The sequence below is a fragment of the Piliocolobus tephrosceles genome, chromosome 16 (assembly GCF_002776525.5).
Source record: "Piliocolobus tephrosceles isolate RC106 chromosome 16, ASM277652v3, whole genome shotgun sequence".
Taxonomy (NCBI): domain Eukaryota; kingdom Metazoa; phylum Chordata; class Mammalia; order Primates; family Cercopithecidae; genus Piliocolobus; species Piliocolobus tephrosceles.
The window spans coordinates 46,510,141-46,524,689 of NC_045449.1; the positions used below are offsets into that span (position 1 = coordinate 46,510,141).

Sequence of the window (14,549 nt, forward strand, 5' to 3'; positions counted from 1 at the left end):
TAGTGAGACCTTGGCCGGGCGCGGTGGCTCAAGCCTGTAATCCCAGCACTTTGGGAGGCCGAGACGGGCGGATCACAAGGTCAGGAGATCGAGACCATCCTGGCTAATACGGTGAAACCCCGTCTCTACTAAAAAATACAAAAAGCTAGCCGGGCGAGGAGGCGGGCGCCTGTAGTCCCAGCTACTCGGGAGGCTGAGACAGGAGAATGGCGTGAACCCGGGAGGTGGAGCTTGCAGTGAGCTGAGATCCGGCCACTGTACTCCAGCCTGGGCGGCAGAGCAAGACTCCGTCTCAAAAAAAAAAAAAAAAAAAAAAAAAAAAAAAAAAAAAAAAAAAAAAAACAAAAAAAAAAAAAAAAAAAAAAAAAAAAAAAAAAAAAAAAAAAAAAAACATAGTGAGACCTTGATCACCCTCCGCTTCCCCCTCCCCCTCCCCTTCTGCCTCCTCCTCCTCCTCTTCCTTTCTTTTTTCTTCTTTTTTTTTTCTTTTTTGAAACAGGTTCTCACTCCCATTGCCCAGGCTGGAGCACAGTGGCATGATCATGGCTTTGCAGCCTTGAGCCCCCAGGCTCAGGTGATTCTCCCACCTCAGGCTTCTGAGTAGCTAGGACTACAGGTGCACACCACCCTACCTGGCTAATTTCTTTGTAGTTCTAGTAGAGACCAGGTCTTACCATGTTGCCCAGGCTGGTCTTGAACTCCTGGGCTCAAGCCATCTGCCCACCTCAGCCTCCCAAAATGCTAGGTTTACAGGTGTGAGCCACTGAGCCCAGCCTTGAGACCTTATTTCTACAAAAATAAAAATAAAAACAAAATTGTCTGGGAGTGGTTGCATGCACCAGTGGTCCCAGCTACTCGGGAGACTGAGATGGGAGGATTGCCTGAGCCCAGAAGATTGAGGCTGAGGTGAGCCGAGATGGAGCCACTGCACTCCAGCCTGGGCAACAGAGTGAGACCATGTCTCAAACAAGCAAAATTAGTAAAAATAATATTTAGAGATTGAGAAAGTGCAATGAAAGGAAGAAATAGGAACTGAGATAGAGAATGTGACAGGAGAGACCTATCAAGTCAGATATGGTGTCTGTCAGGAGGACCTTTTGGTAATGATATTTCAGCAGAGGCTTGAAGATAAGAAGGCTTGATGCATTCAGTGAGGAAAACCCCATTCTGTAACCATCTAAGGTAAGTGACTGTGGTCCACAACATAAGAGGGCTTAAGGCCGGGCGCGGTGGCTCAAGCCTGTAATCCCAGCACTTTGGGAGGCCGAGACGGGCGGATCACGAGGTCAGGAGTTCGAGATCATCCTGGCTAACACGGTGAAACCCCGTCTCTACTAAAAAATACAAAAAGCTAGCCGGGCGAGGAGGCTGGCGCCTGTAGTCCCAGCTACTCGGGAGGCTGAGGCAGGAGAATGGCGAGAACCCGGGAGGCGGAGCTTGCAGTGAGCTGAGATCTGGCCACTGTACTCCAGCCTGGGTGACAGAGCAAGACTCCGTCTCAAAAAAAAAAAAAAAAAAAAAAAAAAAAAAAAAGAGGGCTTAAAGAGAAGAATAGGGAAGAAATTTTGAGTCAAAAATCTGGGTTCTATTTCCAGTCAACTAGCTGTATAGTCTTGAACAGGTGACACAACCTCTGAGTCTCTCTTTCCTTAAAATGAGGGTCCATTATGCCTACCTCACAGGTGTGGGCTATATTAGATAATGTATGTGAAGGTGTCAAATGTAAAATACACTCACAGTGTTTTTACTGGTAAATGCATACGTACCACTAACATACATATCACTGGGGTGTGAATTTTTCACTTGCCAGTGTATCCTGAAATGAGAGCTTGTCTTTGGTACACTTAGACCAAAGAAACCAAAACATGCTGCAAAGCCCAATGTCATTGGTGGAGCATTTGTGCTGCTGGGCGTCTGTCTTGCTTTTGATGGTGCCATATCTGTGTCTTAGAAGAGCCTGTGGAGGTGTCTCCAGGACCATGGTTCCCTTCTGCAAGTAGTGAGAGAGGAATGGGAAAGCCTCTTCACAGAGGAGTGTCCCCAGAACTGTCCTCATGTGCTCTTGCTTATAGACCCTGTCCCGGAGATCTAAAGGGTGATCTGACATATTTGTCCCCATGGTACCTACCAGAGGTCAACAGACAAAGTGGGCTTTGCTTGTGTTTGCTGCTGGCCCCAGAACGGCCTACAGACACCGGTGCACACCAAAGCCACAGGCCAGAGAGCAGGCAGGAAGCAGGAGGAGAACTGGTCTTGGGGCATCCTGAAGATGCAGAGTTCGGGGCTGTAAGGGACTCGGGAAGGAGCCAAGGAGAGAGGGAGAGGAGAGGTGGGGGAAGAAGAGCTGGGGTGAGGGCAGGAGGGGAGAGCGGGGAGAATGAGCAAGAGAACGGGGCCCCGAGGAAAGGAAGGCCACGCGCGAGAGGGGGCCGCGGGGCGGGCGCGGAGGCGGGGCGGCGGCGGCGGGCAGGAGGCGGGCGGCGCTGTCAGTGCGAGGCGGCGAGCGGAATGCAGCGGCCCGAGGCCTGGCCACGTCCACACCCGGGGGAGGGGGCCGCGGCGGCCCAGGCCGGGGGCCCGGCGCCGTCTGCTCGAGCCGGGGAGCCCTCGGGGCTGCGGGTACGGAGCGGGCGGGAGCGAGGGTCCCGGGCGGCGGGAGCTGGGCCGGGACGGTGCAGGATTGAGGGGAGCAGCCAACTCAGAACTCGCGCGCCCAGCGGCTGGGAACTTTGTGTCACCCCTGACCGGCCCCAGAACCCGGGAGGAAAAGTTCGTCCCGGCGCCAGCCGGCGAGGAGGCCTGTCCTGAGTCTGTCGGCGCGGGGCTGAAGTTCTGGGTCCGTTTGGAACGGGGGGGGGGGGGGGGGGGGGGCGGGGGAGTTGCTATTCCGCGGGGGGGATAAGGAGTGGCCTGTCCGTCCCAGACTCGCCTCCCATCACCGGTGGGTGATGGGCATGCTGCTGGAGTCCACCCGGGCCAGGGCCTGGGGGAGCGCTGAGAGCGCAGGTCTAGCCCGGCCAGGGATCAGCTGGAAGGAGGAGGCTCGGCCCGCTGTCCCCCCGGCCCAGGTTCTGTGATACACTCCGACTCGGGCTCTGGAGCAGTCAGTGCATGACAGAACTTGGGCCCGGAAGGACCTTCTGCACCCAACGGGCACAGCGCCCACTCGGGGCCTGCAGTGGAACATCTGCCTGGGAGTGGAGTGGGCACCTGGGTTGGCCCATGTGGCACAGGGTTGGGCAGAACCAGCTGTGGACCTTGAGGGCTGGGGTTGCTGGAGCCTGAGGGTGTATCCTAGGGCCAGCAGATCCCATAGAGACAGGGTGTCCACCTTGAGTCAGGGGCCAAACAGAATTCTCCCCGGTGTCAGTTGCAGGAACCTTCCCTCTACACCATCAAGGCTGTTTTCATCCTAGATAATGACGGGCGCCGGCTGCTGGCCAAGGTAACCTCTGACCCCACCTGTGAGGGACACAGTTCCCATCCAGCTGACACTCCTGTCTCAGGAGAAACTCCACTGTGGTCTCTGTGACTCAGGGCAGCTCAGCTTAGACCCCTCCAGAGGTCCTTCTCATCCTCCTGCCTTGTCAAGGTGCTGCTCCCTGAAGTGATGGGTCTCCTCTGTTTCTACTCATGTTCCCTGAAATGTTTCCTCATCATCCTGCTACTGGCCAGTTGGACCTGGGCATGGGAAGTTTCTGCCTAATGGATCAGTGGAGTGTTGAGCCTGGGACCCAGGAGTCTTAGTCCCCAAACCCCTACACAAGCTCTTTTGTTCTTTGGGTTTTGTCTCTAAACCTCCTCAAAACCTCCACTTTTGTTCTACAGCTTGGTAAACACTAAGGATTTAGTCTAAGGAGTCTAAGGATTTAGAACCAGATGGGATTTTAGAGACTGTGTAATCCAACTCTTTAATTTCGTAGATGAAGAAAATGAGGTGTAGAGAAGCTAAGTGAATTGCCTGAGGTCACAAGTATTAATATCCTAACAGATCCAAACTCATATTTTATTTATTTACTTATTTAATTTTTTCACTTCTCCCATTTCACAGGTTTCACAGGCAAACTCAGGTTTTTTTACCTTAAGCTCAAGGTCGTTTTCACTGTACCCCCATTCAATTATCTGTTATCTATCCTAGCAAACACAGCCTGAGCAAACCAAACTAAAATAATCCAAAAATAAATTTCTACTGTCAACACAATTAATTGTAGTGGAGCTACAGCATCTGCATTAGCTGTGAAATGCATTATAAGGCTGGGCGCGATGGCTCACACCTGTAATCCCAGCACTTTGGGAGGCCGAGGTGGGCAGATCACTCGAGGTCAGGAGTTTAAAACCAGCCTGGCCAACATGGTGAAACCCTGTCTCTACTAAATATACAAAAAAATTAGCTGGGCATGGTGGTGGGCGCCTGTAGTTACAGCTACTTGAGAGGCTGAGGCAGGAGAATTGCTTGAACCTGGAAGGCGAAGATTGCAGTGAGCCAAGATCGCGCCATTGCACTCCAGCCTGGGCAACAAGAGCGAAACTCTGTCTCAAAATAAAAAGAAAAAGAAAAGAAATACATTATAAGGCCAGGCGCAGTGGCTGATGCCTGTAATCCCAGCACTTTGGGAGGCTGAGACAGGTGGACTGCTTGAGCCCAGGAGTGCCAGACCAGCCTGGGCAACATGGCAAACCCCATCTCTACAAAAAAAAGTATGAAAATTAGCTGGGCGTGGTGGTGTGCGCCTGTAGTCCCAGCTGCTTGGGGGGCTGAAGTGGGAGGATCGCCTGAGCCTGGGAGGTTGAGGCTGCAGTGAGCCATGATCGAGCTACTGCCCTTCAATCTGGGTTATAGAGTGAGACCCCATCTCAAAAAATAGATTTTCTGTTTGTTTGTTTGGAGCTGAAACTTTTTCTGTTTTTATGACATTCAGATAAGCAGTGGCCAGTAGGGAGATGGCTAATCTGCCTGCAGATTGAGTACTAAGTGGCAAAATCCACATCCAGAAAATTGAAAACTGAGCTGACCACACCTTGCCCCAGCAGATGGTCAGAGGTGGATCAGCAAGGCCAAAGGCTCTTGCTCCCTACAGATTAAGAAACTGAGTAAGAGAAAGAGGCTCACCATTCCCAAACAAAAAAACATTAATTTAGTTATGGGATATGTGTGAGGAATTATTTCTTAGCTATTTAATCTTCACTATAACCCTGTCTGCAGTCAGACCGTCCTTACTGCTCAAACCCAGCTTTGGCCTCACAACTGTGAGATGTTGGGGAAGTTACCTGACTTCTTTTTTTGTTTGTTTGTTTGTTTGTTTTGTTTTCTTGAGACAGAGTCTCACTCTGCTGCCCAGACTGGAGTGCAGTGGCACGATCTCAGCTCACTGCAAGCTCCGCCTCCTGGGTTCACACCATTCTCCTGCCTCAGTCTCCCGAGTAGCTGGGACTACAGGCGCCCGCCACCACCCCCAGCTAATTTTTTTGTATTTTTAGTAGAGACAGGGTTTCACCGTGTTAGCCAGGATGGTCTAGATCTTCTAACCTCATGATCCGCCCGCCTTGGCCTCCCAAAGTGCTGGGATTACAGGCGTGAGCCACCGCGCCCTGCCATTTTTTTTTTTTTTTTTGTATATTTAGTAGAGACGGGGTTTAACCATGTTAGCAAAGCTGGTCTTGAACGCCTGACCTCAGGTGATCCATCCGCCTTGGCCTCCCAAAGTGCTGGGATTACAGGCATGAGCCACCGTGCCCGGTTGTTACCTGACTTCTTGATGCCCCAGTTTCCCCATCTGTGTAATGGGGATAATAAAGTAGCTGTTGTTATTATCATTATTATTGTTTAAGAAGGTGTCCTGGTTTTGCCATCTTTCCTGTAGACTCCGGGTGCTGTAGAATTAGTGTGCCCTAGTGACCATGCCAATTCTTAGCACCCTGCACATCTGCTGAATGTATAAGATCCTCCAAGAAACCAGAGGGGACTCCAAAAGCAGGCCTCAATATCCCTCTACTTTTTGGGACTTTCTTTGCTCAGAATTTCTTTTGGAGGGGACGGAGCATGGTGGCTCACGCCTGTAATCCCAGCACTTTGGGAGGCCAAGGCAGGTGGATCACCTGAGGTTGGGAGTTCGAGACCAGCCTGACCAACATGGAGAAACCCTGTCTTGACTAAAAATACAAAATTAGCCAGGCGTGGTGGCACATGCCTGTAATCTCAGCTACTCAGGAGGCTGAGGCAGGAGAATTGCTTCAACCCAGGAGGTGGAGGTTGTGGTGAGCCGAGATCGTGCCATTGCACTCTAGCCTGTGCAATAAGAGCAAAACTCCATCTAAAAAAATAATAATAATTTGTTTTGGAGGAACTAGTGAGCTAACAGGCCTAGGGTGCAGTAACGGAGAGATGGGGCAGGGAAGCAGGATCCCACTTGCCAAGCACCTAATCTTTCCTGCCCCCTAATCTAGGGAGGATCCAGGCTGTGTGGAAAGCTATGGTCCCTTCTCCTTCCCTTTCTCATAGTATTATGATGACACATTCCCCTCCATGAAGGAGCAGATGGTTTTCGAGAAAAATGTCTTCAACAAGACCAGCCGGACTGAGAGTAAGTGTCCCCCTCTTTCTCCACCAGACTATCAGATGCACACTGTCATCTTCTCCATCTGGACACATCTGTCCCCATCAGCCTTGCACACCCATGGGCCATTTCCCTTTCTTCAGAGGCTTTTTGTCCTCTCCTTCCCAGGTGTTCTCCACTCCCTTCCTCCAGGGAACCTCCACTCCCTGTCACTCTCCAATCCCCCTGGCTACCTATCCCCCCAGCATCCCCAGGCCTCTCTGTAGCTGAGGAGGCCAACTGTATTGTGGTCCCAACCTGAATCTGGTCCCAAGGTGCTGCACAGGGTGGGAGCGTGGACAGGAGGTCAACTAGTCAACAACTGGGCTTGTTGACTCCTTGGCCTGAGGCAGTCCCTAGAAATAGAGTATCGATAAGGGGAAGGACATGCAGCAGCCTAATGGTAGTGTCCCTAGTGCTGTCATTCCAAGGGTTCTCTAGAAAGGGGAGAAGGAAATAAGAGGAGAGTCACAGAGTCATAGATGAGGAGGAAGGGCTAGGCTGGGACCAGGCAAGGTGGCCAGTACTGAAAGCTCCCTCCATTTCTAGGTGAGATTGCATTTTTTGGGGGTATGACCATCGTCTACAAGAACAGCATTGACCTCTTCCTATACGTGGTGGGCTCATCCTACGAGAATGAGGTGAATTCGGGAGGTTGGGGCAGTAAGAAGGGCTGTCTATGGGGAAATGTTGTTATCTGGAATCTGGGCTTGAGGCTGGGACCTGGAGGCTCACCATTGGACCCCTCCTGCTAGGCTCCATGAGGTAGAGGGGGGCAGCAAGAAGGGTTCTTTCTGGGACAATGTGTATCCTCGATAACCCTTAGTTTCCTTGGGAACCAGGAATGAAGTCATCACTTCATCTGCAAGGGAGGCTTTGTCCTTCTTAGACATAACTAGGGAAGGATACACTAAATGTCTCCCAGTGGAGAACTCCAGTTTCCCAGCCCAGACACATGGAAGTTCCCTCTAATGTCACACCTGCAGTCAGTTTCCAGCCCAGGCCTCTGAAAAGGGAGAACTCGCCATTGCTGCCCACACAGGTGGGCTCCAAGTGCTTCCTTTGACCTTCTCAATCTCAAGCTCTCTTGTTTTCCTCCTCCCGTATCTGCCCATCCCAGCTGATGCTCATGTCTGTTCTCACCTGCCTGTTTGAGTCTCTAAACCACATGTTAAGGTGAGTGAGGTTCTCTGCCCTCCAAGGCCCCATCCCCCAGGCCCTGATATGTCACAGGGCCCTTCCTCCCTGTTTATCTCCTGAGGTCCCCACAAGACTAAGATAATCTAAAAAGAAAAGTTCATAGTCGATACAATGAACCAAAGTAGGGCTATGCTATAGCATCTAACCTAGTTGTGAAACGCATTCGGGGTCCTGTGGTGGGTGCCGGGGTGTCAAGGCCCAAAGTATGGGAGGTTGGACGAGGTGGGTTATAAGGAAGCAGAACTGCCCTTTGCTCAGGAATGCCTTGCACAGGCTCTGTGCTCACTGCCCTTCACATTCTCCTTCCCAATCCTTGTTTGGTGAGAGGTGAATGAGACAGTCTTTGGAGAGTGGGGACAGCCTCACCTAGGCAGGGACTCAGTTCCTCCCAGCCACAGGGAGGCTCAGGAGCTTGTGTCCACCTTCAGGAAGAACGTGGAGAAGCGCTGGTTGCTGGAGAACATGGATGGAGCCTTCTTGGTGCTGGACGAGATTGTGGATGGCGGGTGAGGAGGGGACAGTCAGGGACACTCACAGCAGGAGTGCCTTTGAGAGTCATCAGCCCCAGATGGCACCCAGCATGGCCAGAACTCTGACCAACTTTTCACTCCCTTCCCCCAGCATATTCCCAGGGATCCCATTCCCCTACCCCTTCCCCTTACTAGCGCCCCACCCATGAAGATGGAAGTTGATTTCGATGTTAGCCAAAGTCAAGCCAAACAAGAGAGTAACCTGATGTCAAACTATGGGAGACAGTTGAATAGGCAGGGTTTCGGGAAAATCCAGTTTGGTCTCCAATGCCCAGGGGAAGCACTGGCACAGATGCTGGCCCTCTCTGGAAGGACTTCAGACAGTCCCACCAGCCCCACATGTCCTGCTCTTAGGGCTCAATTCCAGCACCAGCTAGATGTGTGACCTGGGTCAATTACTGACTCTCCCCGAGCCTTACTTTCTCCATCTTTAGGATGGAGGTAATAAGGGATTAAATGAGAAAATACATGTGAAGTTTGTGGTTCTCATTCAATAGATGTTGCCTCATATTGGTATGCTAGTATATTCTTAGGAAGTTAGGAGCTCTTTTAAAAAAGTTGGTTCATGAATTTCCATCAGGGGACCAATATTGAGAGAGAAAAAGAAGTTCTGGCTTTGGGGAAAACAATAACAAAAATTTCTTTTCTTTTTTTTTTTGAGACAGTCTCACTCTGTCACCCAGGCTGGTGTGCAGTGGCCTGATCTTGGCTCACTGCAAGCTCTGCCTCCCAGGTTCATGCCATTCTCCTGCCTCAGCCTCCTGAGCAACTGGGACTACAGGCGCCCGCCACCACGCCTGGCAAATTTTCTGTATTTTTAGTAGAGACGGGGTTTCACCGTGTTAGCCAGGATGGTCTCAATCTCCTGACTTCGTGATCCACCCGCCTCAGCCTCCCAAAGTGCTGGGATTACAGGTGTGAGCCACCACACCCGGCCAATAGAAATTTCTTGAGCACCTTAAAAACATACATGCCTCTATCATTACATCATTTTATACATTAGGAAACAGGCTCAAAGGTTAAAGTGACATGCCGGAGGTCATTCACACAGCTAAGGAGTGGCAGGGCCAAGATCTAAAACCATGTGCATAGTTCCAGGGGCCATGCTCTTTCCACGGCACTGTACTGGACTGCCTGGGGCACTAAAGAATGCCTCCCCTCTCTATAGCGGTTAACAGCCTGCTACTGCTAGGCTTCCTGCAGAATTCCGGAACCCAAAAGTGAGTGGGGTAACGCCAGGTTTTGGGGAGCCAGAAGCATATACAATTTGGTGAACGCTCTTGAAGGAAAGCTTTACACAAACACACACCAAACTACAAATGCAGAACCAGATGCAGGGCTCTGGATGGCTTGTGCAAAGGAGGATGCCTGAGGTGTAAGCTTCACAAGCTTCCCGTCTCTGCCTCTGAGGAGTTCAGTTTCCTGCCAAGAAAAACTGGGGAAGCGCCAGTCAGGAGGCAACGCCTAAACTGGAGCCTTGGCCTGGGATGCTCTTTATGGATTCCAGGACCCCTGGCTAGGGAGCCTGGGTCCTCAGGGTGCTCAGCCCAAGGATAGGGCCTGGAAGAGGCTCCCAAAGAAATGTTTGTCATTTCCAATGATTTAGTAAAAAAGAAAAACAAAGCTTCTGCTCTGGAGGAGTCTCACTGGGTAAGGAGGTGCACTCAGATCCTGTCGTCTTTGTCCTGCCGTAGTGACAGGCCCTCACATCCAATACCCTGTATATAACCCCAAGGGCTCATGAAGGAGTGCCTGCTCTCTGAGAAAAGCTACAATATTTGGGTCTACCAAAAGGGAAGTTTTTTTTTGTTTTTTGTGTATGTGTTTTTTTTTTTTTTTGGAAACGGAGTCTCGCTCTGTCACCCAGGCTGGAGTGCAGTGGCGCGATCTCGGCTCACTGCAACCTCTGCCTCCTGGGTTCAAGCAGTTCTCCTGCCTCAGCCTCCTGAGTAACTGGGATCACAGGCGTGCGCCACCAAGCCTAGCTAATTTTTTTTTTTTTTTTTGTATTTTTAGTAGACGTGGGGTTTCACCATATTGGCCAGGCTGGTCTCAAACTTCTGACCTTGTGATCTGCCTACCTCAACCTCCCAAAGTGCTGGGATTGCAGGCATGAGCCACTGTGCCCAGCCTAAAAGGGAAGATTTTTTTAAAAAGCTGTTTTTTTTTTGTTGTTTGTTTTTTGTTTTTTTTGAGACAGAGTCTCACTCTGATGCCCAGGCTGGAGTGCAGTGGTGGGATCTTGGCTCACTGTAACTTCTGCCTCCCGGGTTCAAGCAATTCTCCTGCCTCACCCTCCCGAGTAGCTGGGATTACAAGCGTGTGCCACCATGCCTGGCTGATTTGTGTACTTTTAGTAGAGGCAGGGTTTCGCCATGTTGGCCAGGCTGGTCTAGAACTCCTGACCTCAGATGATCCACCTGCCTCGGCCTCCCAAAGTGCTGGGATTACAGGCATGAGCCACTGTGCCCAGCCTTAAAACAAAGCAAAACAAAACAAAACAAAACAAAACTTTAAACATGTTTAAAGTAAAAAAAAAAAAAAAAAAAAAATGGGAGGAAGTTGGGGAGAAGGTAGATGCTGATTTTTGGAGTTTCATTTCTTTTATGCAGGGCATGACCCCATGCCATAAAATAACAGTGCAACAAGATAAGAACCCCCAGGGCTCCCTTCCTAAGTCTTTTCACAGGGAATCCAACCCTATACCCAGAAGGTGAAGTGAACTTTCAAGAGCTCTGAGTTTTGAGAGTCCCTGCTTTTGACATCCTGATCATTCTAGACCAGACTGTTCTCATCCGGTTTGGAAGATTTTGCCCAGGGATGACAAAGCATGTGGACCACTGGGTTGAAGCATCAGAGAATCAGAGCTGAGGGCCCTCCATGCTGAGGGAGAGCTCTGACTTAAGGGCTATCAGTGGGAAGGGACCTGGAAGGTGGAAGTGTTGCAGGATGCATTGGGAGAGGGAAGAGGCTTGGCAAGGAGAGGGGGCAGAGGGGAGGATTGTGCCACTGATTTGCCTCCTGGTTTTTCCTCTCATCTCATAGTGTGATTCTGGAGAGTGACCCCCAGCAAGTGATCCAGAAGGTGAATTTTAGGGTAAGAGTCTTCTTGCATACCTCCTCTTTTAGGCTGCCCTTCCTGTCCTTCCTGGACATGGGGCTGCCAAGGCCGAGACGGTAGAAACCCAAGCTCCTCTAGCAGAAGACAAACACTGGGCTGATACACTTGTTAGGGGTGGGATGAGCAGCAGTTTGTGGGTGGGATGCCAGTTAATGGAAGAGATCTTCCTGTCCTCTCCCCAGCTAGGAGCACAAGTACCTCACCTCTTCCCTGGTAGGAAGTACAGACTGGGGAAATAAATACATCCTCAAAGAGGCACCAGGCGGCTGCCTTGGCCTTGAGGTTGGGGGTCAGGGGTATGGATAGAACCTCCCTGCCTTGTTTGGCTTTCTCATGTCTAGATGAAACCTTTCTTCCCATCTTCCCTCACCCTCCATGCACCATAGCACAATCCCAGAAGTCCCAGCTTCCAAATGACAGGCTGCAGGACTTCTACTAACCAGTCACACAGGTGCAGCTCTGAATCACCCTAACCACTGCACCACCTCACCCATACCCCCAAGCCCCTTTCCTTCACCTCCCTGACCCAGGACCCTCATGCTGGCTCTACCCCACCCTTTGACTCTGCTTCCTTACAGGCAGATGATGGCGGCTTGACTGAACAGAGTGTGGCCCAGGTAGGCCCCCCTGCATCTGCCTTGGCTAGAAATGGTCTAGAGAGATACCGGGAGCAGAGCATCCTAGGGGGACCCAGTGAAGCTATCAAGTCTGAAAAATCAGGGGTGCAGGAGGGAAGGGATGAGGCAGTGACAGGTCATATATTGGAGAGACTCGCTGGAGGCCTCCGGGCTCTCCAAGTTGGGGAGCTGGGTACTAATGGATGGATGGGCATGTTACCATTAGCCCACCTCATCTCCTGGCTTGGTTTAGTTGGATTGAAACTAGGATGAGCGGCCTACCTTGGAGATGGCTGGGTCACTTGTCCCCGCCCCCCAAAAATCTGGGAACTCAGGCCTCTGATGCGCCCTCTACAGAAACCTGGAAAGTGTACCAAATAGGAGTTTGGCTCCTAAACCCTGTCCTTGCCATTTAGGGTGCACGCTGGGATTATTAAGGGACTCTCAAACCCATGATAGGATCTGATTTTCCCCACTCATCACTTGTCACCTTGCCCCTGAATGACCTGGCTATGGAAGAACCTGCCACAATGCTGCATGGTCCTATCTGGAGGTGCATGCAGAGCGGGAGGCCAGGGGGAGGTTCCTGACTCTGAAGCCTGATCAGTTCCCCAGCTGCACAAACTTCCTGCTAGTTCAGGACGACTGTCTTGACCTCTCTTCTGTCTGCCTGCAGGTCTCTCTGCTCAGACTAATCCTGCTTGTATGGAACTTCCTGCCTTGGCGCTAACTCCTTGTGCTGTGGTGGCCCTACCGAGATGAGCCTGTGCTGTCTCGTGTGGAGTCCCAGGTGTGGTGCCCATTTTCCTGCACTGCCCTTAACATTCACTCTGCTTCGCCCTCCCCTCTGATTCCCTATGTTTCCTCATACCATGCTGGAATGAATGCAGCTACAAGGCAATTTTCAGGGTGGAAAGAGGGTAGGGAGTAATGAGCAGAGCAGATAAGAACACGGGTGCTCATGGGAGTCATCCCAGGATACATATTCCACCTTACCACCTGAAGCTGGGTGACCTAGGGCAAGTTACTCAAACTCTCTGGGCCTCACATAATCACAGGACGCTCCTCATGGAGTTATGACAATTCAATGAGCCAATGCATGGCAAGCTCTTAGCAGGGCTCCAAGCAAGTTAACACATGCTGAATAACCATCAGTATTTCTCCAAAGGGAGAAAGAATGAAAACATAACATTTTTAATGGAATTCTTGAGTAAAAACAAAGCAAGCTACAGGTGGCCAATGGGCGATAAAATGAGGACAAAGTTAGATTCCGGCTAGGAGAATCGGGGGAACCCTAAGCCACTGTCCCCAAGAGAGGAGGGAGACTGTGCAGGAGGAGGAGACAGACACAGTGTTCCCTCCTTCTCTAGAAGGGAATGAGGCTGAGTGGCTGAAGGGACAACCTACCTGAGGGACACACCTGGTGTCCTGTCCCCCTCTCCTGCTTTGGTATTGTGCATGCATGCGTACACTTGTATGGATTTGTGTAAGCACTGGTCTGAAACTTTCCACCAGGCATCCCATCGCAGGGTCTGGCCGGCCACCCTTTGCCAGCTATGCCACATCAGCTGTGGGTTGGGGTGGGGTGTTGAGGACACATCACCAGTCATGGCCAGAGGCATCAGCACAGGGAGTGTCAGGCCTGGGCCCCGTCTCCGCCTGGACGTGGCACTGTGGGCGGGAACTCTCATGGCATGACGAGGGGAGACAGGCTGCTGACACACCCAGGCTGCAGATGCAGGAGCCAGAGATCTGGGCAGGCTTGGGCCTTAGGTGGGAGCTGGCTGCAGCCGGTTTGGTCTGCCCTTTCTGACTTGAAGGGTTGGCCGCATTTAGGCCAAGCAGAGACAAGATGCTGCCACCTAGTGACCGGGGGTTGCAGGGGCGCTTAGGGAAGGTGGGCTGTGGACCTCCCCATGACTGTGTGTGGAGGCATTTGACATTCTCAATTCTCTCTCAACGTCCCCCACCCCACCCCAGGTTCTTCAGTCTGCCAAGGAACAAATTAAATGGTCCTTATTGAAATGAAGGCTGTGGATTCAAGGCTCCCTGCCCCCCAATCCTGGCAAAAGTCCAAAGATCCCAGGGTCAGCAGAGACCCTTCTGCATCCCCAGGTCCCTCCCGGAACTGATTCCTAAGGTCTCCAGCCAGGGATTCAGAGATGCAAAGGTTTGGCCTCAGGAGAGTCACCTCTTCTCACTGCCTTGGCCTTAACTCATACCTTAGGCATTCCTGGCCCCAGGGCCCTAATAAACCTGCTTTTGTCTTCTGCCAAGGGTCTCCTTCTCTCTTGGCCTAGGAAGAGAGAGAGAGAGAGAGAGAGAGAGAGAGAGAGAGAGAGAGTGTTTTCAGATAAGGGCCCCTGCACTTCCTGTGGCTCATCGTGGGGATATCCAGTACCATGGTGGGGCGTGTCCCTGTGGTTGTGTGACTGGGGAGAGATGTGGGACAAGGGAAAGGGTAGTATTTAACACCATGGGGGAGGGG

General features: G+C 51.4%; 1 protein-coding gene across 3 annotated transcripts; it reads left to right on the forward strand.

The window, feature by feature from the left end:
• Positions 1 to 2,464: 2,464 nt before the first annotated feature.
• Positions 2,465 to 14,337, forward strand: COPZ2 (COPI coat complex subunit zeta 2). Of its 3 annotated transcripts, none has more exons than XM_023204343.2 (9): positions 2,465 to 2,619; positions 3,371 to 3,445; positions 6,500 to 6,581; positions 7,143 to 7,234; positions 7,714 to 7,769; positions 8,222 to 8,299; positions 11,369 to 11,420; positions 12,023 to 12,061; positions 14,042 to 14,337. In XM_023204343.2, exons 1-9 carry the CDS (start codon positions 2,509 to 2,511, stop codon positions 14,087 to 14,089), a joined length of 633 nt encoding a protein of 210 aa, XP_023060111.1. In that variant the 5' UTR covers positions 2,465 to 2,508; the 3' UTR covers positions 14,090 to 14,337. The 3 variants fall into 3 exon arrangements, with proteins under 3 accessions (XP_023060111.1, XP_023060110.1, XP_023060112.1); XM_023204342.2 differs by lacking the exon at positions 14,042 to 14,337 and adding an exon at positions 12,738 to 13,976; XM_023204344.1 differs by lacking the exons at positions 3,371 to 3,445; positions 14,042 to 14,337 and adding an exon at positions 12,738 to 13,976 and having other exon boundaries at positions 2,478 to 2,619.
• Positions 14,338 to 14,549: the final 212 nt, after the last annotated feature.